This window comes from Leishmania mexicana, chromosome 10, assembly GCF_000234665.1.
Source record: "Leishmania mexicana MHOM/GT/2001/U1103 complete genome, chromosome 10".
NCBI classification, from domain to species: Eukaryota; Euglenozoa; class Kinetoplastea; order Trypanosomatida; family Trypanosomatidae; genus Leishmania; species Leishmania mexicana.
Window position 1 is genome coordinate 105,695 of NC_018314.1, and position 20,717 is coordinate 126,411.

At 63.1% G+C, this 20,717-nt stretch overlaps 4 protein-coding genes across 4 annotated transcripts; all 4 read left to right on the forward strand.

Annotated features, from left to right (window-relative positions):
* Positions 1 to 378: 378 nt before the first annotated feature.
* LMXM_10_0280 (conserved hypothetical protein) lies at positions 379 to 7,437 on the forward strand (the record flags this gene model as incomplete). The annotated part of the gene is made up of 1 exon (XM_003872818.1): positions 379 to 7,437. The coding sequence occupies one exon, from the start codon at positions 379 to 381 to the stop codon at positions 7,435 to 7,437; it is 7,059 nt and encodes a 2,352-aa protein (XP_003872867.1).
* Positions 7,438 to 8,664: 1,227 nt separating this feature from the next.
* On the forward strand, positions 8,665 to 9,972 carry LMXM_10_0290 (putative isocitrate dehydrogenase [NADP], mitochondrial precursor; the record flags this gene model as incomplete). The annotated part of the gene is made up of 1 exon (XM_003872819.1): positions 8,665 to 9,972. One exon carries the CDS (start codon positions 8,665 to 8,667, stop codon positions 9,970 to 9,972), a length of 1,308 nt encoding a protein of 435 aa, XP_003872868.1.
* Positions 9,973 to 12,964: 2,992 nt separating this feature from the next.
* LMXM_10_0300 (conserved hypothetical protein) lies at positions 12,965 to 15,262 on the forward strand (the record flags this gene model as incomplete). The annotated part of the gene is made up of 1 exon (XM_003872820.1): positions 12,965 to 15,262. The coding sequence occupies one exon, from the start codon at positions 12,965 to 12,967 to the stop codon at positions 15,260 to 15,262; it is 2,298 nt and encodes a 765-aa protein (XP_003872869.1).
* A 2,635-nt stretch (positions 15,263 to 17,897) lies between these two features.
* Positions 17,898 to 20,312, forward strand: LMXM_10_0310 (putative protein transport protein Sec23; the record flags this gene model as incomplete). The annotated part of the gene is made up of 1 exon (XM_003872821.1): positions 17,898 to 20,312. The coding sequence occupies one exon, from the start codon at positions 17,898 to 17,900 to the stop codon at positions 20,310 to 20,312; it is 2,415 nt and encodes an 804-aa protein (XP_003872870.1).
* Between the last annotated feature and the right edge of the window lie 405 nt (positions 20,313 to 20,717).

Sequence of the window (20,717 nt, forward strand, 5' to 3'; positions counted from 1 at the left end):
CCTCCCTCCAGAGTCGTACGCGGAGGTCGGATACGGCCAGGCAAGCACACCTACGCGGAAGCCGAAAAGGTAACGCCCATCTGCACACTCACAGACAAGACCAGAGGCGAGGTGAAAAAAAAAAGTTGGCAGGTGTCGCGACGACACCATCACCCCCCTCCCCTCCCCCCGCCCGGTGTTTGGAGCTCGTCACACACACACACACGCACGCACCTCATCCCACTCTCGTCGTCTTGCTTCGCGCCGTCACCATTTTCCCGCGGGCGTGTCGTCCGCTGACGGGTCTGCCCTCGCTCACCCCACCTCTCCCACCCGGTGTCCCCCTCTCCCTCTCCACGGCACTCCCTCCCTGCCCTGCTCAAGGGCGGTCTGTGTGCCATGCTGGAGAGTCCTCCACCACGTGGGTGGGCTGCACCACCGGCCGCCAGCATCGCTAACAGCAGCGGCATCAGCACCCGCAGCGATGGCGCCACGGTGAATATGGGCAACGCATACGCCCCCTTGTCACGCGTGGAGAAGACCGCTGCAGGAAGCCCGTTGTCCCTGCCAGCGATCGCTTCCTCGGGCAGGGAGGCGGTATCGAGAGGCGGCAAGGACTCGGCCGTCCACGGCAGCGATGGTGCTGCTGCCCACGGCCTTGCTCCGCCTTCCCCCACACGCCGATCCGCCAGCGTTGGCCTTCAAACGGCGAAGGCCTCAGTGGACGCAGACGCCTTCTCACGAACAGCAGCAACACCGACGCTGGCTTTGCCACGCAGCGATGAGGAGGTGACACAGTATGTGCTGTACGATGGACTGCCGAAGATCGGCCCCGCCTCGCGCCGGGCTCAGAAGCGGCAGAGTGAGGCGTATTACCAGTTCCAGCACCGCATTCACGAGCGCGCCGAGGCCGCACACGCGTTGGTGCTCTCCGCGAACCCGCTGTCGCTCTCCGTGATGGCCTCTCAGCTGCGCATGTACCGCTGGCGCGTGACACAGGCGCAGACGCTCACGGAGGCCACCGCCATCTTGCAGGACTATGTAATTGACGCGGCACGGCACGGCTACCGCGTGCGCCGTGGTGCGCTGCCGCCATCCAGGCAGAGCCGCTACGCGAACGGGCGCGGGCGTGCTGCACTAAAGCGGAGGGCACAGGCAGAGCTTGAAAGGTTGTCTGGCGTCAAGCCCGCGGCAGAAAACACCAGTGGTACGTCTGTGGGTGGAGCGGCCGTGGGCAAGGGGGTTAGTGCTGCCCCGCGACACCCCAAGGACAGAGGTGCCTCCGACAGCCGTGCAGCGGAGGTAGCGATGGAGGAAGAGGAGGAGGAGCTGGACGAGGCAGCCGTCGAGGATGACGCTGAGAGTGCGCTGCCGCCGGCGCCGCCCGACACGCTGCCGCGGTTGGTTCTCGTGGACGCCTTCACCCATGAGGACCTTGGCGATATTGCCCGCCACGTGCGCTTCGTTGACCAGGAGCACGGGCTGGAGATGCTGCTCGTGCTGCTGCTTCCAAGTGAGACCGGGGCGATGACTGTGTCGATGCAGGGCGCCGGCTGCGTCATAGCGCCGACGCATCAGATGACGATGGAAGATGCCTACGCGGTCGGCTACGACCTTGTGCTGGCGCACAACATGGACCATCTGCTGGTTGACTTCTTCACGAACGAGTTTGTGTCATCGGTGGGACGGTGGCGCAACAACGTGCGCTCGAAGGCGGCAGTGGGCAACTACATGAGCCTGCGCAGCGTGCTGCTCGGCGGGCTGGACACGGCCGCGCTTCAGCGTCTCGTCTGGGATGACCGGGTCGACGACACCGCGGTGCTGGAGCTGCTAGGAGCGCAGTCGCTCTCCACGCAGGGCGGAGTCCAACGCTACGGCGCGGCTACTCGGCATCTGTTGCAGCAGCAGGGAACCGCCGTCGAGGCCGAGGCTCAGGCCAAGCGTTACGGCAGCGGCGCCAGTCGCTCCAGCGGCGGCGGCTCTGGCGAGTCCGACGCCGACCTCGCGCAGGGTGTCGATGAGTCGATTCGTCTCACGGGCGTGTCGCGGCTGCGCAATCGCCCAAGGAGCGTAGCTCACTTCGGCGTTCGTTTGCCGGCGCAGCAAAGTGCAGCGCATGAGCACCTTTCCAGCTTCTCCACTACAAGGGATGTCTTCTCGAGCGTGATGACGCAGTCGGAGGGTGCAAGGCAGTCACACCGTCGTCGTCACTGTCAGGTCAGCGGCGCCGAGGACTTGCAGTGGGACGCAGACAACAACGAAGACGAGTTGAAACACCAGCAGCGCCTCCTGCAAGGGGCACTAGAAAGGGAACTGGGACGCTTGCTTGCCGAGAACGAAGGCAAGCAGGCCTCCATCGACGCCATGCAAGAGGAGGTGGAGCGGCTGCAGCGCACCGTGGGCGTCCTCCGACGGCACCAGCGCGGAGCCCCTAGCGCGAGCGGCGACGGCTCCAAGGCGGATCACAAATCGGAACTTTCCGAAAGTGGCTCGATGATTCACCTTAGCAAGCAGCAGCAGATCTTCATCCTCAAGGAGCGGCTGGAGGCGGCGAACGACCGGATTGTGGCCCTGGTGAGAGGTGGGCGACCCAGCGGAGGGGGCCCCTCGTCTCCCCGTCGGCGTGGCGGCGGCCGGAGCGGCGGCTGGAGTCGGCGCACCCGCGGTAGCAGCGCGTCAGAGGGCCCAAGGACTCCAACTCACATGCCGAGCCCGACTGCGTATTCCACGTTTCTCACCAAGGTCACTGTACAGGAGGCGGAGCAAATGGCGGCGCTGGACTCTGATGCCAACCTCTCGCTCGATCAGCTGGAGCTTCACCGTCAGGAGATGATCGCCGCCGCCAACGATACCGCCGGCCAAGCGGCCGCGGGCCAGAGGCAGCGCAGAGAGCGCGAGGCGGAGAACCAGGTAATTCACTCTCTCCAACTTGAGCTTCAGCAGCTGCAGGGGCGCCTGGACGACACCCGCCCCGGTAGCAACCGGGCGGGTGCGGAGGGCTGTGAGGGTCTGCAGGCGCTCATGGCAAGTCGCTTGCAATCTGCGCTGGAAGTGATGGAGACGCAGAAGGTGCGCATCCGGCATCTGGAGGAGCTGCGGCAGATGGATCAGCTGCTGCACACCACTCTCAGCCGAGAAGGTGCGAAGGGCCGGAAGAAGGGCGCCGGACGCAGCACCGGATCCATCTCGGGCGTGTCCGCCGGCTCAGAGGAGGCGGATCACGCGGACAGGAGCAACAGCTCCAGCGCAGAAGGCGAGGGCGGCACCTTCGCAGGCTCGCGCAGCACCGTTCGGGGTCGCAAGGGGCAGCACCCGCGCACCAAGGGCAGGAAGGCAGCCAAGTCTCGCTTCGGGGTAGAACTCGTGCCGGCTGGCAGGAAGGGGACGGCTGCTGGTGGTGGTGGAGTGGCAGCGTCAAAGGACGTCGCCAAGGGAGGCCTCGATGCAGGTGACGACGGCGACAGTGACAGCACCCAGAAGACGGATATGGAGGAGGTCACAGCGCGACGCATCGAGGCCGCCGTGCACGACGCCGTGACCTCTCTCCAGCGCACGCATAGACGGCAGCTCGCTGCTCTCGTCCAGACATGCAAGATGCAACTTGCCCGGGTAGCGCTAAAGCTGCAGAAGCCCTCCACCAGCGCGTACACAACGCTGCTGCAGGAGGAGCTCTCCTGCGCCCAGCGTGAGCAGCGCGCCGCGTGGATGCGTCTGCAATTTACGCTGAGCAACCTGAGCCCTGACCAGTACGACGCAACGCTCGCGGAGCGAGCCTCATCCTCGGCGGCAGCGACGGCACCTCTCGTCTTTCTGTGCGGCACGCCGACGCCAGAACCGGATGCGACGGACAGCGGTGTGGCTTTCGATCCTCGCGGTGATGCGAATATAGTCCCGCTCGGTGCGGTGACGGACCCCTATGTGCGATCCACGGCTGCGAACATCGCGCGCGAGTACGCGGCGTACGGTTTGCGCATCGCGTACGTGTCCAGCGAGCTCCAACGTGTGGAACAGAGCATGATGGACTCGCCAAGGCACTTGCCAGAGCTCGCGCCCGCAGCAACGCCTGCTGTTGCGGACACCCCGCCGGAGCAGCTGCTCTCCGTTTGCCAGGCAGCCAAGGCTCGTGTGCGGGAAACGGTCGACTCGTGCGGGCCAATTCGAGAGTACCTCGAGGCCGTGCAGGTGGAGCTGGCCATCGAGCAGCAGTTCCGTCCCTGGTGTGACGTGAATAGCGCGCAGCTTTTCAGTGCAGCGAGCACGGTGCTGGTGCCGGCCACGCTGTGCATTGGCGCATCCATGCCCGACTCGGGCGCCACGTACGACCACACCCTAAATAGCACGCCTTCCTCAACGGTGTCCGCGAACGCCGACCAGCTGGTGCTGCTTGCGGACGTGGATGCGAGCATGCGTGATGTCGCGGACGTGTATGCCGCGATGTTGCGCGCACTGACGCCGAAGGGCAGCGGCGCTGCTCTCAGCATATCCGCCACCAGCAGTGGCAGCATCAGCCGCCACCACGCCTCACCCCCGGCCCGCGCCAGCAAGGAGCGCGACTCCAAGAAGCGTAAGCAGCCCGCAGTCTCACCAACGCGGTCAAAACCGGCGGCGTCGCAGCGCCGATTTGTGGCCAAGGCAGCCGACAAGAGGTCCAGCGGCTCCCCGGGTGAGTCGGACTCGCTTCTTCTGCCTCTTCGCGGCTCGGCTGGGTTCACGGTTGAGGAAGCTCTGGAGGCGCTGCCGATCCAGGTAGATGACGTGGCTTGCTATCAGGGCCAGCTAATCAGCATCTACATCTCCGAAGGGGTGCACAGTGCCGCGCAACAGCGACTGTACGAGTTCATTCTTTGCGCCTACCAGCAGCACCATATTCATCCGATGCACATGGCGGCGGTGGAGTCCGCTCTGAGTTTACCGCTGCCGGGCCACCGCGGCAGCGGCAGCGGAATCTCTAGTGACGTCTCGAGGGAGTCGTCTGTCTCGGCGAGCGAGGCGCTGGTGGACCTACTGTCGGCTCAGGCGGGTGCCGCGCACGCGCAGCATCGCGAAGTGGTGGCGCTGCTGGAGCTCATTGCCCCTACGACGACGCAAGCACTACGCACGCTCACGAAGGGTCTGCAGCAGGTGCAGCACCTGCTGGATCGCGAGGGTGAGGATGCCGGCTTCGCCAAGGCTTTCAGCGGAACCGGTCCGCCGTGCACCTCACCGGTGCTCTTATCCGCCGTGGATGCCGCAATTCTTGGGTGCGTCGTCGATGAGCTGCGGTGGCGGCAGTGGCAGCACTCTCTGCTCTCAAGCAAAGGGGCGAATACGGACTCTTCCAACCCCGCGCCACTCTCGGCTGCGGGCGCAACACCTAGCGAGCTGCTTACGGCGTTGATCCTGGCGCGCCGCGGCAGGAGTGGTGGTGGCCGCAGTGTTACCCCTACTGCGGACGATGGTGCTGACCTTGAGGATGCCCGGACCATCGCGCACTACGCGGCCTTCTGCGCTGCGCGAGAGCGAGCCGCTCGCAACGCTCGCTCAAGCCAGGGCTCATCTATACCCAGGCCCGGTGCGTCGCCGTCGTCTGAGGAAGAGGATCTATTCCACCTGACCGACGCCCCGCCGATGCTGGAAGTGCCGAGCAACGCGAGTGACATCAGCGCCTTGGCGGCGACTGGCGGCGACAACGCCGACGTTGGCCTCACGGTTGCCCACGAGCTGGCGGCGCTCTTTAGCCGGCGTCGTCAGCAGGACGCCAGAGGTGACGACGACAAGGCCGCAGCCCTGCTCGAGGAGATCTACCTCGACGACGGTGAGCACGGCGGAGCAGGCGTGCTTGGCGGAGACTTGAACACGGAGGCGATGCGCAATATTCGGCGAGAGCTGGAGTACCTGCAGGCGGCGAAGCAGCAGCGCATGTGGGAACTCTTGATGCGGTTCGAGTTACAGAAGACGCGCTGTGCTGACAAAATGGACGGCAGCGGCCACCGGGTGCCCAACCTTGGCACTGCCGGTGCGCGCGGTGCCAATGACCGCACCTCGTTGCCCTCCGTCGACCCTGACCGTCTCGGCTTCGAGGTAAAGTCTGGAAGTGCTGCCTGGTACGGGATGGAGGCTGCAAAGCGGGTGCACAACATTCTGCGCCGCCGCGCGCGTCCTGATCAGATCATCGTCGGTGGCGGCCCGCACGGTGGCAGCGTCGGCATTGAGCTCAGTCGCCGCACTGCGCAGCCGGGGTCAAGCAAAGCAAGCAGCAGTAAGGAGGGCAATTTCGGCGGCGCCAGGGCTTCCCTTGGCTGTGGTATGTTGAGCCAGGAGGACGAGGGCTACGCACACTCATCTGCTGAAGAGGAGGCGTTGTATACACTGGGTCCCTATGCGTTGCATCAGCGGTCCGCTCGCAGCACTGGGCGGGCTACCCCGTCGACGGTGCGCCTTCCACCTCTGCATCAGTATTCGCTGTTCCGTGCGCAGCAGGGCCGCGACGGTCTCGCCGCCCACGGCGGCAACCCCGCGCTGATAACAGGCGTGGGGTACTTGTCGCCACGCGATGTTCTGAGTCTGAACGCGTACGGGCGCATGGCCTCCGGTGGCGCGGACGACTACTCAGGCGCCACCCAACCTCTTTACGCTGCTGGCAGCCTTACCGAGCAGGTGCTGGCGTACCGAGAAGCGCTGATGCGCTCTGTCGGCCGCGTCGTGCCGATGCCGTTCACCACCTACGCCAATGGGGCTCCGTACTGCTTGCCACTCTCGACATGGCCAGCGTCATCGGGGAAGGCCAGTGCGTCTGGCAACGAGCGCTACGACCCGCTAGGCCGCGAACTGCCTTCGCCGGTGCCGCTACCGGATTTGACTACGTGGGTGTACGGAGTCCCTGAGGTGTACGCCTCGTCGCTCCTGCAGCAGCAGACCACTGGCTCGCATCAACCGCAGAACATGGCCCTCTTCATGCCCCGCTACGACTGTTCTCAGCTTGCCGAGGTCGATGGGCGTCAGCGCGCGTGTATGACGTCGCCGGTGCCACCGTCACTGAGTCGCAGCCGCAGCTTTCCGGCTGGTGCAACTGCTGGTGCTCCCACCTACTCTACGCCTGCTGCCCTTGCTGCGCAGCGACTACAGGCAATGCTCAGCGTGTCCATGTGTGACCCGTCTGTCGGCGCAGCTCCTGCCGCCGCCGCCGGAAGCCGCGGAGCGCTTCCGACGACGCGAGGTTATGCTTATCCTGTGCACTCGCGGCGGAGCGACGGTGCCGCGACAACACAGCCGCGCTCACCGGCGCCGCCTTTGACGAAACGGACTCTGTCCAGCACGAGCGCCGGCGTCGACGGCGCTGCACCGTCTTCGGTGACCAACCAAAGAACGGCTGGCGAATGCAAAGTCAGTGAGCCGAACTACGAGTTCTTTGTTTTTGACGAGAAGGACTTGAACCCCCTTGCAGAGACGCTGGGGCCTCCGAAGGACAGCTCCGCGTGAACAGGGATGGGTGACGTGGCCGCAAGCGCGAGGAAGAGCGTAGGCGCACATGGTATACGTGCACGGTTGTGCACGCGTGCAGGAAAGTGCATCGCCGTCGCTCTCTTCTCAGCGTGGTCCACCCCACCCCCTCGTCCCCGTCGCGCAGCCCATCCACACAAGATTCGATGTACAGCACAGAGACGTCAGCTGCTCTCTCTCTCAGATTTTTTCTTTGCTTTTGTTCTATGTTACCATATGACCCCACCACCACCACCACCCTCCCCTCAGACACACTGAGTCTGTGTTCGGCGCTTCCCCGTCTCTGTGGTGCGCGGTAGTCGTGGGTTGGGTGCGCAAGCGTGTGTGCTTAGGTCACCGTCGCGCTGCCACGCCGTTGCCTTTTTCTGTTGCTCACAACCCCACGTTCTCTGTGTGTGTGTGTGTCTCTGTCCTTCACCGCTCTACACGCTGCGTGGGTGTTACACGTGCGTGTAGTGCAAGGAGGAGGGGACGGCGACGTAGAAGCCTCACGGGCACGTGGATCGGGTCAGCACATCCATGGAACCAAGGAAGGAAACAGCGAGAAGGCCACTTCAAGAAGACAACAATGGCCCAACGAAACACGCATCGACGCCACCGACACCCAAGATGTGTGTGTGCGTGGGTGGGTGGGTGGGTGTGGGGCAGTGCTGCTCCGGCTTCTTACGCATGACATCTTCTCATGGGTCTCTGCCCCTTCTCTGACACCGTCGCTATCTCTCTCCCTTTCCTTTCATCCTTTCCCACCTTTCCGTCACCACACACACATACACACGCACGCATGCATGCATCGGGGTTGCGTGTGCGTGTGCGGTGTGTGTGCCCACCCACCCACCCACCCACAATCGAGCACTCGCAGTCGCCCTCCTTCTCCACACACACACACACACACAAACAAACACCTCTACACCTGACTTGCCCTCGACACCCTCCCGATTTAGTGCCCTAAAACACATACCCATACCCATACCGCCTCTCTCCCTCCCTCTGCTCGTGTTTCGCGCCTTGCCTGCACGTCTTGCCTAGCATCTGTTCTCGTTGCTATATATCTGAGAGCGAACACCTGCCGTTGCGCCTTCCCCCGCGCCACCCCACCCTCGTCCACGTGCAGCCTCCCATTCGGAATACGCGCTCGAGTCGCTGACGTCCTCACTGTCCCTCCTGCAGCCGTCCTTTGCTTTTTTTTTTCCGCTCGGCTCGCGCGAAATGTTCCGTCGTGTTACGGCTGCTTCGGCGAGCTCGCTCGTCGCCGCCCGCTCCTTCTCCAGCACCAACGTCTGCCTGGACAAGCGCATCAAGGTGAAGAATGAGGTGGTAGACATGGACGGCGACGAGATGACGCGCATTATCTGGTCGTTCATCAAGGAAAAACTGATCCTGCCCTACGTGGATGTTCCGATCAACTACTTCGACCTCAGCGTGACCAACCGCGACGCGACGAACGACAAGGTCACGGCTGAAGCCGCCGAGGCGATCAAGAAGTGCAACGTTGGCATCAAGTGCGCCACCATCACCCCCGATGAGGCCCGCGTGAAGGAATTCAACCTGAAGAAGATGTGGAAGAGTCCGAACGGCACCATCCGAAACATCCTCGGCGGTACGGTGTTCCGTGAGCCGATCATCGTCTCCAACATCCCACGTATCGTCCCGCAGTGGCACAACCCCATCGTGGTCGGCCGCCACGCCTTCGGCGACCAGTACAGGGCGACGGACGCTGTTTTGAAGCCCGGCAAGCTGCAGCTCGTGCACACGCCCGCCGACGGCAGCGCGCCGACAACGCTGGATGTGTACGACTTCAAGGGCGACGGTGTCGGGCTGGCCATGTACAACACGAAGGAGAGCATTGAGGGCTTCGCGAAGAGCTGCTTCCAGTACGCGCTGATGCGCAAGTACCCGCTCGTACTGACGACGAAGAACACCATCCTGAAGCAGTACGATGGCATGTTCCTGCAGACGTTCCAGCGCATGTATGACGAGCAGTACAAAGCCGACTTCGAGAAGGCCGGCATCACGTACAACCACCGCCTCATCGATGACCAGGTGGCGCAGATGATCAAGGGCGAGGGCGGCTTCGTGTGGGCGTGCAAAAACTACGATGGCGACGTGCAGAGCGACATCGTGGCGCAAGGCTTCGGCTCGCTGGGCCTCATGACATCTGTGCTGATGTGCCCGGATGGCAAAACCATCGAGGCCGAGGCCGCCCACGGCACGGTGACGCGTCACTACCGCCAGCACCAGCAGGGCAAGGAGACGAGCACGAACTCCGTCGCCTCCATCTACGCCTGGACGCGCGGCCTCGCCCATCGTGGAAAGCTCGACGGCAACAGCGACCTCGTCAAGTTCTCGGAGACGCTGGAGAGGGTGGTCGTCAAGGCGATCGAGGATGGCCACATGACAAAGGACCTGGCTCTCTGCGTCTACGGCTCCAGCGGCGTCAAGCGTGAACACTACGAGACGACGGAGCAGTTCCTCGACAGCGTTGATGCAGCCCTGAAGCAGGCGATGGGAGCGTAAGGAGGCCACACAGGGACGGTCGAGAGCGTTAACCAAGGTGACCTCGCAGACGTACGGAAAGACGTGTGCGGGGAGCCGCGTTCGCCAGCGCCGATGCTGTTTCATCGCTCATGTCTTTCCCCTGCGCGTGTGTACGCGCTTGCGAGTTGGTGTGCGAGTTGTAGCATCAGGACGGCTCCGGAACGCCTTCTCGCCCGCCTTTATGCCGGTATGTGTGCACCTATGTGCTCTGCAGGCACCAAGAAGGTACGCGTGGCCGGCCCCGCTCCTTCAAGCTCGCCCTCACCGTCTGTGCCGTCTCCGCGGCACCCGTACCACCACTGTCACTTGTGGTGCGGCCAGCAACGTCCCGTCTTACGTGTTCCAGCGCCTTTCTCCGCTGCTGGCTCGCGGGCACATTCCTTAGGCAGTCAGAGACAGCGGGCAGTGGCTGTAAGCGGAGAGCGAGAGACGATGGCGCGGGAGCCGAGGGCAGGCGGGAGGTGACTGGCTTCAAACCATAGGCGGTGCCGAATGAGGATCCTGCCGATGAGGTGGGGACCCGCCACCGCGGCGAGGTCGAGGATGAGGAGCAGCTGCGCCTAGCGTGTATACTTATAAGCTGCCGATATTTTTCTCAGTAACATACCTTTCGTTGAAGTATAGACTTTTTCCCCGTTGTGTGTGTGTGTGGCGTGTGTCAATGAAATATATGCAAACGGCGCACCTCAATGCTGGTAACAGTGTGTCGTCGGCGGCGGGGCGGGGGGTGGGGGTGGGGGAAAGGATGGGGAGTGGCCAGCACCCTATGAATTCGTGATGGCCCCCTCCTCTGTGTTTCAAATCGCCGCGGGGTGGTGACGCGAGAAGTCCGAGGGTCGCTCACGCAGGCTGCTGGGGCTTTTTCAACAGGCTGGGCAAGTGGCCGCCGTCGAGAACACACGCCGTGCCGTCTTTTCCTTAGGGCCCAGGGACCGGGCCGCGATGTGTGCGCTCTCATGATCCAACAACCCACCCCACCCCCTCCTTACCCTGCATGACGTCTTACGTGTATCCTATCCTCTGCTCACGCAGCGTAGCAGCTGCACAGCCCATACCCCTCTTGCTCCGTACAGTCTCTCCTCCCCTCTCTTTCTGCCGACGATACACGAGGTGAGCAGAGCGAGTGTTTAGGCGCATCGCTTCACCAAGTCACCACCCCTACAGAGACCGCCACTGTCAAACATGTCGGGTGCACCGAGGTCCGGCAACAGGCGAATGCAAGCGTCGCCTTGCACTGCTTGAGAGGTGCAGGGGCGGATTACGCAGCAGAGGCACTGAACGGGCCGAAGAAGATCCTGGCAAACTCCTCTCCGCGCCGAGGAGCAGCACCAGCCGCACGAGCCCTCAAAGAACTCTGAAGACAGGACTGCCCGGCGGGTGGCCCGGAGAGGGACAGGACAATAAGATGCTCACCGGGGGTGGTAGCGTGCCACGCGGGAAGACGACACGCCACGGCGCTGCATTTTCTTCTGCTAGAGTGCGCATGCCCACGTAGCTCTGCTGCTGCGCGTGCACACGGGCACGCGGCTTCTCAGCTTTTAAATCCCCAAATCATGTGCATGCGATGCGCACGACGAGAATGCACCCAGCCGACACGTACTTCATCGTGTCGACATACGGACAGTATATCAACCCCGGGTGGGCAGGAGCAGGGCAGGAGGAAGGCGGTACCTTGGTGAGGGGCAGAGCAGGGGAGACCATCTGTGAAGGCAAGACACACCCACGCATGGCGCCAGAGGAGGAGGTAAGGCGACGGATTCGGAGTCACGGCAGAGGGCCAAAGTGCCACTGCGATGGCCGGGCTTCCCCCGTTGATCTAGCTCCCCTCCCCATACCTGCACACAGGACACAAGCCGGCGCTGTGCTGTTGACGGCATGAATATCCGTCGTTGTCGATGAAGACGCGTCAAGAGGCAAAGAAAACGAGAGAAGGGATAAGCAGGGCATCAGGTGTCATGGCACGTAGCAGTGGTTGCTGCTGGTAGTGCTGCTGGTGGTGGATGTGAGGGCAGCGCATCAGACACCTCAGCTATGGAGGTGTGAGGGAGGGAGGGGGGGGGGACATGGACGGCGTGCAGTGATGTCCTGACATCAGCGGTGGACCGTACACCTGGTAAACCACCAGCAGCACTGCTGCCACCCCATGGACAGTTCTTCTCTGCTTACCCATGTTGTTACTGCTGCTCCCGTTGAGAGGTGATGACTGTGGCCGTGGGCCGTTCCACCTCTCCACACCCTCCTCACTCGTCAACTCGAACTTTTACGTCTCGCCTCCTTTGCCGTTAATGGCCTTGCACGCTAATGCGTACGGAGTGTGTTGCATGAGCGCCGCCCCACCACCCACCCCACTCGGCTGATACACACACACACACACACACGCAGAGCGCACGCATCGTTGCTGTTAGCAGCGTCCCAATCGCTTGACGCTCCCCCCCCCACCACCACCACCACCCACCACCATTACCACTCTCTCTCCCCCCCCCACACACACACACTCAATATCCCCTCCCCTCCCCTCCCCCTGACCTTACAGGGAGGGCAAAAGACACAGATTGACAGAGGAGGAAGAGAGAAAGTGAGCGGTACTGAGCACCGACACGAGACGTGAGCGAAAGCCATCTCGGCGGCGCGTAGATTCGACCATACAGAGAGTGTGTCCTCGACGCGTGCCTTGTTCTCCACGTCGACGCGCGCGTGTGTGGCTGTGAGGCGTTGGCCGAAGAAGACAGAAAGCAGAAGGCAGTTACCCCTTCCCCCCCCCCAACACACACACGCGTCCTACCGCCACCGTCATCACCGCAGCACACACCTGCACACTCGGCGAAGAGGGTCTTTACAAGGCACCGTTTATTCGCCTGCCTCGACGCACATAGATAGAATCGAACGATACGTAGAAAGGTCCGCGGGAAAACTAGAGGAGAGACGGTCACTGCCACCGTTAGTGCTGTCCCCATCCTACTCAGCCCTCGCCATGAGCACCGACGCCCAGGAGCTGGTGCGCCAGCTCACGGAAAACCCAGAGGTTCTGGAGAGCATGCAGCACATGATCTCTCTACTGCGTGCCAATCCTCCGCGTATCTCCGGCAGCAACAACGGTGGAGGTCTTGGCAACGCGGAGACTAACGGCCCTGAGAGAGGTGCACCGCAGTGTGTGCGACCACCGCGCCGCGGATATGGCGCTGACGTTGATTGCGATCACCACCAGCCCACAACCAGGCGGAAGCTGCGCAGCAGTGATGGCACCGCCCACAGCGCCACTTCCCTGTCTGCGTCGTCGTTGACGCAGGAGGCGCACTCCTTCTATGGTGACGACAGGGTTGGTGCGCGCACCACCGTCAGTGATCACAACGGCACCACCGGCGGCGCCTCTTCGCCTACGCCAAGCTTCGTCAGCACAGGATCCCGCGCAGCGCCTCAGGTGGTCACTGCGGCCTCACGGCACGCGCCGCGCCGCTCCTCGCTTCTCCCGAGCCCGCACGAGCATCGCCCCACCACAGCTCCCGATGAGCAGCTGATGGCCACCGCCAACAAGCTGACGGAGGCGCAGCGGCGCATTGCAGAACTGGAGAAGGAGCTCCAGCGCACCACGCAGCGGGTGGACCAGTTGTCCGATGTGGTGCAGCGGCAGAAGGACGAGCTACAGGCCGCGAAGGATCGACATGCGCTAGAGATGGAGGAAACACGACACGCCTACAACGCCGTGATTCACCGCAAAGACGAGGTGCAAGAGGAGGCGCTGCGCCAGCTGCTCAAATCCCGCCAGCTGATGGTGTCGGCAGCCAGGTACGAGGCCGTCGTGGCGGCGAAGAAGCTTCACGCTCAGCGGTTGGAAAAGGAGAACAACACCGGCGCCGATGATGCGATGGGAAGCCCGAAGGGGCTAGCAGGCGTACAGGCAAGCGCGAACCCCAACGAGCGCGGCACTCACCCCGGGCTGGCGCCAAGTCAGACATCAGTGAACGCGCGGCACTCTTCGACGCTCGGCTACGGGTCGGGCACGACAGCCAAGTACAGCAGCGCTCTAAAGCGTGACCGCCAGAATGACGAGGGGGACCTTGTTGACGATGCCGGCGTCGAGACTGGCGCACACGAGCCTGGTGAGGCGCGATACGGGGAAGCAGCTCACCACCATCCGCCAGTGAAGCGCACCACGTTGGACACGTCTCGTCTGCAGGGCAGCGCCGATCGTGTCGTGCAAGGACGGAGGGGCGTTGCGGCGACCAAGGCGGAGACGTCTCCGGCGTACATCACCACCCCCACGCCGGCCGGCAAGGCGTCCACCGCGCTCGTCGGCACGCGCACTCAGTCAAGCAGCGCGCGCAAGCGCCGCACCCCGCGCACGCCGAGCCGCACCAACGCTGAACGCATCGCCGGGTCGGTGGCAGAGAACAGAATCCGCTCGCAACAGCGCCTGCCTGGGACAACGTCGCTGAAGATCGAAAGTCCCACGCCTGTGGTGAGCACCGCGTGGACGGCGGACCGTTCTCTCACGGGCAGTCGTACGCCGCCGCCGTCCAGCGCTGGCGTGTGCACGGTGTCCGAGGCAGTGACCAAGCATCATCAACTTTACCCCCAGCAGCAAGTGCATCAAGTTCCGTCCACGAGACCGCCGCTCATGCAGCGTGCAGCGGGTCGTCTTCCTCCAGCTCCGCACCGCACCGCGGCTGCCTCGACGGCGGTGCCCAACACGCGAAGTGGTACCTCTTCCATTGCCTCCGGTGGCCCGACGCGGTCACCGTCGCCTGTGAACCCGAAGCGTGGCGCCATGCTGCCGCGCCGCTTCATCTTCACAGGTCTGAAAGACCATGAGCCTCAGCGGCTGGTTAGCGCAATAGCCGCGGTCGGCGAGGATGCCGCGGCACTGGCGAGCGACCTCGATGAGCCGCCGCCAAGCAGCACGACTCACATTGTGCTGCGCGGGACGCCGCGTAGCGTCAAAGCCCTCTGCGGGGTGGTATCGGGCAAGTGGCTTGTCTCTCCCGAATACGTGTACAACAGCCAGCAAAGCGGCTTCTGGCTAGACGAGCTCGAGGAGGGCGGTCTGCGCATCTTTCCGCCGCCGCTAAAGTGCCAGCGTTTTCTTCTGACGGTGGAGCACCCAGGCATCCGGGCGAAACTGGCGCAGGTGATCGAGTACGGCGGTGGCGAGGTTTTGGCAAGCGGCAGTGACAAGCGTGGCCCTGGCGCCGGCGACACTGTGGCGCAGGACGTGGTCGTGATCACCTCTGGTGATGACCTCTTGCGATATGCGACGCAAGACCGCGTGTAACGCGTCAGCGTGGCGAAACCGTGTATTGAGTGCGCCTCGTTGACTGTCCATACTGTGTGTGTGTGTGTGCGTGTGTGTGCGACGGACTTCATGGTGGTCCGCATAGAGCCGTTGTCGAAGAATGACATCCGTTTCGCCGCCTCTCCGTCTCTTACTTCTCCTTCTCGTATTGGCTTTTTTCTCTGTTGGGTGCGTCTGTACTCGTCGTTCTCGCTCGCTCGCGGCGGTGACGTGCAGCGCCCTTCCTTGCCGTCGCGGCGAGGGAGGAGAGGGGGGAGAGATCATGGGAGGTGTGTTGTATGCGTGTTACCCCGCCTCGTCTCTCCCTGCACTGCACGCACACACACACATCTCTCTGCGTGCGTGCGTGCATGTGTGTGTGTGCGTGTGCAGCGGTTTCGTTACCGTTGTTTGTTCGCTCATGTACTTCTCTGCCATGCTTGCTTCGCTAGACCCGCCCCACATCACTCCCGCGCTCCGCTCTCCACCCAAAGGAAGGCGAACCAACTACAGCGCACGCGCGCGCATGGCACAGGCGGAAACAATGAACGAAACTCTGCGTGGCGCCACGCAGCGCATCCAGCACCAACCGTCGCGTCTCCACGTTGAAAAGAGGCTAGGATGAAGAGCATGCGGTCAACTGTATCAAGCGGCGCTGTCCCATGTCTTTGCTCTTCTCCCTCTCTCCCTGTTGCGGGCTTCCCCGCTCATGTGCGTACGGGTTTGCCGTTGTATCGGTGCGCCGGGGCGGTTGCGCAGGACTCGCGCACGCCCCTCCCCCCCCCACACACACTTTCGTTTATGTCTCTGTGCCCTCTCCGTCTTTGGGCACCGTTCATCTAGCTGCGGTCTCCTCATGCGTCACGCCTATCCGTGCCATCCACATCACTCGCTCGCTCTCTCTCCCTCTCGCTCTCGCCATCCTGTTACCCCTCCCCCCTCCTCCCCCCTCTCCTCCGCTCGCTCGCTCGCTCGCGCTGCGGGGCACAGCCGTCGCCGTATCGTTGGTCTGGTAGTTTCGTGCCTCCTTTTACTTGTGGTTGACGTGTTGACGCTGTTCTCGTTTGTTGAGCCCCCCTCCCCCCGCCGTATTCATTTTTTGGTCATCTGTCTTGTGTGCTTCCTCGCGTGCTGAGCCCCCTCCCCCCGCCCCCACTCACTCCCATCTTCTCCACCCCGCTAAGGACACACGCACGCGCGCACACACACGCATACCTATCTATGTATGCGCATGCATGCACAGTCAACGGTGCTGACCTTCACATAGATGCATGCATGGACACTGACCCACACGTCTTCTGAACATCTTGACATCGCCTTCCTCCTCCTCCCCCTCCTCCCCTGCAACACTCCGCTGCCTCTCTACACTTGTAGGCACCCTCTTCTCGTATCTGTGAACTCGCGTCTTCATCGATTACCCTCTCCCCTCCCCTCTCCATCCAAGCGCTGCGTGATCAGTCACGACTCTCACCCCGCAGCCTCCCTCCTCCTTGCCCGTCGTTCAGTGCGCACGCCGGGTGTGCCACTTCGCTTTGACGTCTTCCCTCTTCCGTCGTTGCCTTTCCTCCCCCACACCGCAGTCCAGTGTGGGCGGTCTTCATCTCGTGTGCCGAACTCTCTTGCCCTCCATCACTTCCTGGGAGGTGGGAGTCACCACCGCACTAGGCTGGGTATTTCCGTGCGGCTGTGCCCGTGTGCCCGCAGCGAGAGGGGCCGACTGTCGCGAGTGGGCATTGATCACCATTATACGCCGCTCCCATCCGCAGGATATCGCCCCCCCCCCTCCTCCTCCTCCTCGCCTTCGGAGTGGGCGCACACATCAACACCCATACACTCACGAGCACAGACGCACTGCTGAGTTGCCGCTGTTACGGAGAAAGCAGAGAGGCCATAGTAACGGGACCGTCAAGCCGTCGGTGATACAGCACAGGCCATGAACCAGGGATACAGCACCTACAGCCAAGGCATCCCGCAAGGGGACGCGTATGGCGGCAGTGCGGACTACTACGGCGGTGCGGCTGCCGCACCCGCCGGAGGTGTCGGTAGCGGATACGGTGCGTACGCTGCACAGGCCCAGCCTCAGCACCCACAGCCACAGCCACAGCAAGCTGGAACCTACGGTGTCGCACAGGCGACGTCGGCCGGTTCGTGGAGTAGCACCTATCAGGGCCTCGGCGAGTACCATAGTGGCGTTGCCACCGCTGCACCGGCGTCGTCGCCGTCGCAAGGCTACTACGGAGGCGGCGCAGCGAGCACAACCGCCAGCAGCTTCCAAGCCGGGTACAATGGCTACGTGCAGGGGGTCACAGCGGCCGCCACAAACAGCGGTGGCGTTGCCGCTGGTGCTAGCAACGGAAGCTACGCTGGTGTGGCAACCATGAACGCCTACAACCCTCAGCCAACGCAGCCAGCGCAACAGCCCTACTACCCACAGCAGCCGCCTCAAGGCGGGTACTACGGCACTGCCAATGTGTGCCAGGTCAGCAACACACCAGCAGCTGCTGCGGCACTGGCGCCCGCGGCCCTCAACACTACAGACGAAAACGGTCTGCGGTGGACCTGGTCGTGCTACCCAACGACGTCAAAGACGAAGACGAAGGAAAACCCCTCCGCGGCGACGCTGACAATGCCGGAGATGGTGATCCCGATGAGCTGCATGTACACGCCGCTGCACCTCATTGAACCTAGTCACCTCGTGCTTGGCGCAGCCATTGACGAGCTGTGCTGCACGAACTGCGGCGCCTTTTGCAGCGTGCACAGTCAGCGCGAGATGGGCAAGTACTGGGTGTGCTTATCCTGCAAGCGCCGCAACTCTTTCCAGAACAACACCGCCATCACGGAGCAGCACCCGGCGCTGATGTACGAGACGGTCGAATTTGTGCTCGCGAACCCGCCGACGCCGGTGGTGACACCACCGCCGCAGCAGCCAGCGCCTGCCTTCATCTTTGTCGTCGACACGTGCATTTCTTCCGGTGAGATGGCGTCGTTACGCACGAGTCTGCTGGAGTCCCTGCAGCACCTGCCGCGCAACGCCCTCGTAGGCCTCATCTCCTTCGGGGCCACCGTCTCTGTGTGGGAGCTGGGCGCCAACTCTGGCGTGGCTATCAGCAAGTGCTACCTCCTGCGCGGCAACACGGCCAACCCGCCCGATTCGCTGCAGAGCTTGCTTCAGGTCTCGGAGAACCATCCCGTGCGGGGGCGGCTGCTGGCGCCGCTGTGCGACGTGGAGGCGGTGCTCACCTCGTCGATCGAGGAGCTGGAGGAGGACGGCGCCGCCGTGCCGTCGTCCAAGCGGCCGCTGCGGGCAACATCGACGGCGGTGGAGGCAGCCACGTACCTGATGGAGGCCCTCGCGCCACCACAGATGGCAACGCAGCAGCAGCATGTACTATACGGAAAGCACGTAAAAGCCGCTACAGCGCCCGGGAGTAACGTAAAGATGGGTAAGATTCTCCTCTTCACCGGCGGCCCGTGCACGCGCGGCCCCGGCGCCGTCGTCAGCACAGACAAGGCGGACATGATGCGCTTCCATCGCGACATCATCGAGGGTGACACACCCTACTACGAGGCAGCCTTCAGCTTCTACAACGCACTCGAGCCGCGGCTGATAGCCGCGAACACGTGCCTCGACGTCTTTGCACAGTCCCTTGACCAGGTCGGTGTCATGGAGATGCGCCGCTGCATCGACAACACCGGTGGCACGCTCATCGTCGAGGATGAGACGACGGACATTATGTTTCTGGAGTCGCTGAAGCGCTACTGGCAGCGCTGCGACTTGCGGGCCGGGGCAGAGCGCGCATTGGCGGCAGTGCAGGAGGGCATGTCCTCTTCGGGTGTTGACGACAGCTACAGCAGCGAGGACCACAGAGCTCACTGCGGATTCGCTGTGCACATGGAGGTGAACACGTCCGTCGGCACGCTGCTGCGCGGTGCGCTCGGCCCGTGCAACGTGGACGTGGAGGCGAACAAGCGCGGTCCTACGCGGCTCACCTCACCGCTGGAGGTCGGCGCCGGTGGCACAACGCGCTGGTGCGTCAGCTACCTGGACAAGGGTATCACGCTTTCATTCCTGTTCGACACAGCCACCTCCATCAGCCAGCAGGGCGGCGCCGAGAGCGCGCATGAGAAGCGCTTCATCCAGTTCGTCACGCGCTACACCACGCCGCGCGGTGAGCAGCGAGTGCGCGTGACGAGCGTCGTGCAGCCCATCGCCCCGCCGACAGCACCGCCGGACTACTACACGAAGGCTGGCGCCTTTGATCAGACGTGTGCGGCGACGATCGTGGCGCGCATGGCGGTGAGCATTCTCGAGAGGCATCCGGGCAAGTGGGATGACGCTAAGCGATGGCTGGACACGCTGCTGGTGCGCTTCGTGCGGCGCTACTCCACCTTCTCCTCTGGTCAGCCGAACACGCTGCGCCTCGACCCGTGTCTCTCGCTCTTTCCATCCTTCATGTACAACCTGCGCCGCTCCGAGTACTTCATGGTGCTCAACATCTCGCCCGATGAGACGACGTTCAAGCGCCACTGGCTGCTGCGCGAGTCCGTCGACAACTGCGTGCTCATGATCCAGCCCACGCTGGACTCATACGACTTGGAGAACCCGTTCGCGACGCCCATGCAGCTCGACAGCAGCAGCCTGCGTCACGACAACATTGTGCTGATGGATGCCTACTTTAACGTCCATATCATGTGGGGCAGCATCATCTACCAGTGGATCGAGGCAGCCTACCACGAGAACCCCGAGTACGCCAACTTTGCCGAGCTGCTGGAGGCGGCGGAGCGTGATGCGCAGGGGATCTTGTCGAACCGCTACCCGTACCCGCGCTTCTCGCGCACGGACGCCGACGGCTCCGAGGCGCGCCACGTGAAGACGCGCGTGAACCCGGCCACCAACTACCACAACTCGGGCATGCAGTACGGCGCCGGCCCCAACGGGGCGGCGGTGGAGCAGGCCGACGTCATCTATACAGATGACGCCTCCATCATGACCTTCATGACCTCGCTCAAGAAGGCGGTAGTGACCTCTGACGGCAAGGAGGAGGCGTAAAGCGCAGATGCTGCGATGTCGCGCCACTTTTGTTTGTGCTCTCTCTCTCTTCGTCGATGCCGCATGACACCGTCGATCTTGCCATGCGCCGTATGTGTCCTCCCACCCACCACCCCACCCCTCCCTATCGCACCTTGGTGCGTCACTCGCCCCTCCAGCTGTTTCTCTCTCTCACGCACGCACGCACTCTCTCTCCGTGGGCATTCAGCCCATGACCTCGACAGGGCTGCCGTGAGGTGTATCGTTGTTATGCGCGTCGTCGGTGCCGGTCACGTACTCGCCTGCTTTTTCTTTTTCACTTGTGATGTTATCCTCATTTTCTGGTTGTTCGCGTGTGTGTGTGCGCGTGTGGGGAGTAGAGGTCATGTGGCCTCCCTCCGTTTTGGATTACCCATGTTGTGTTAG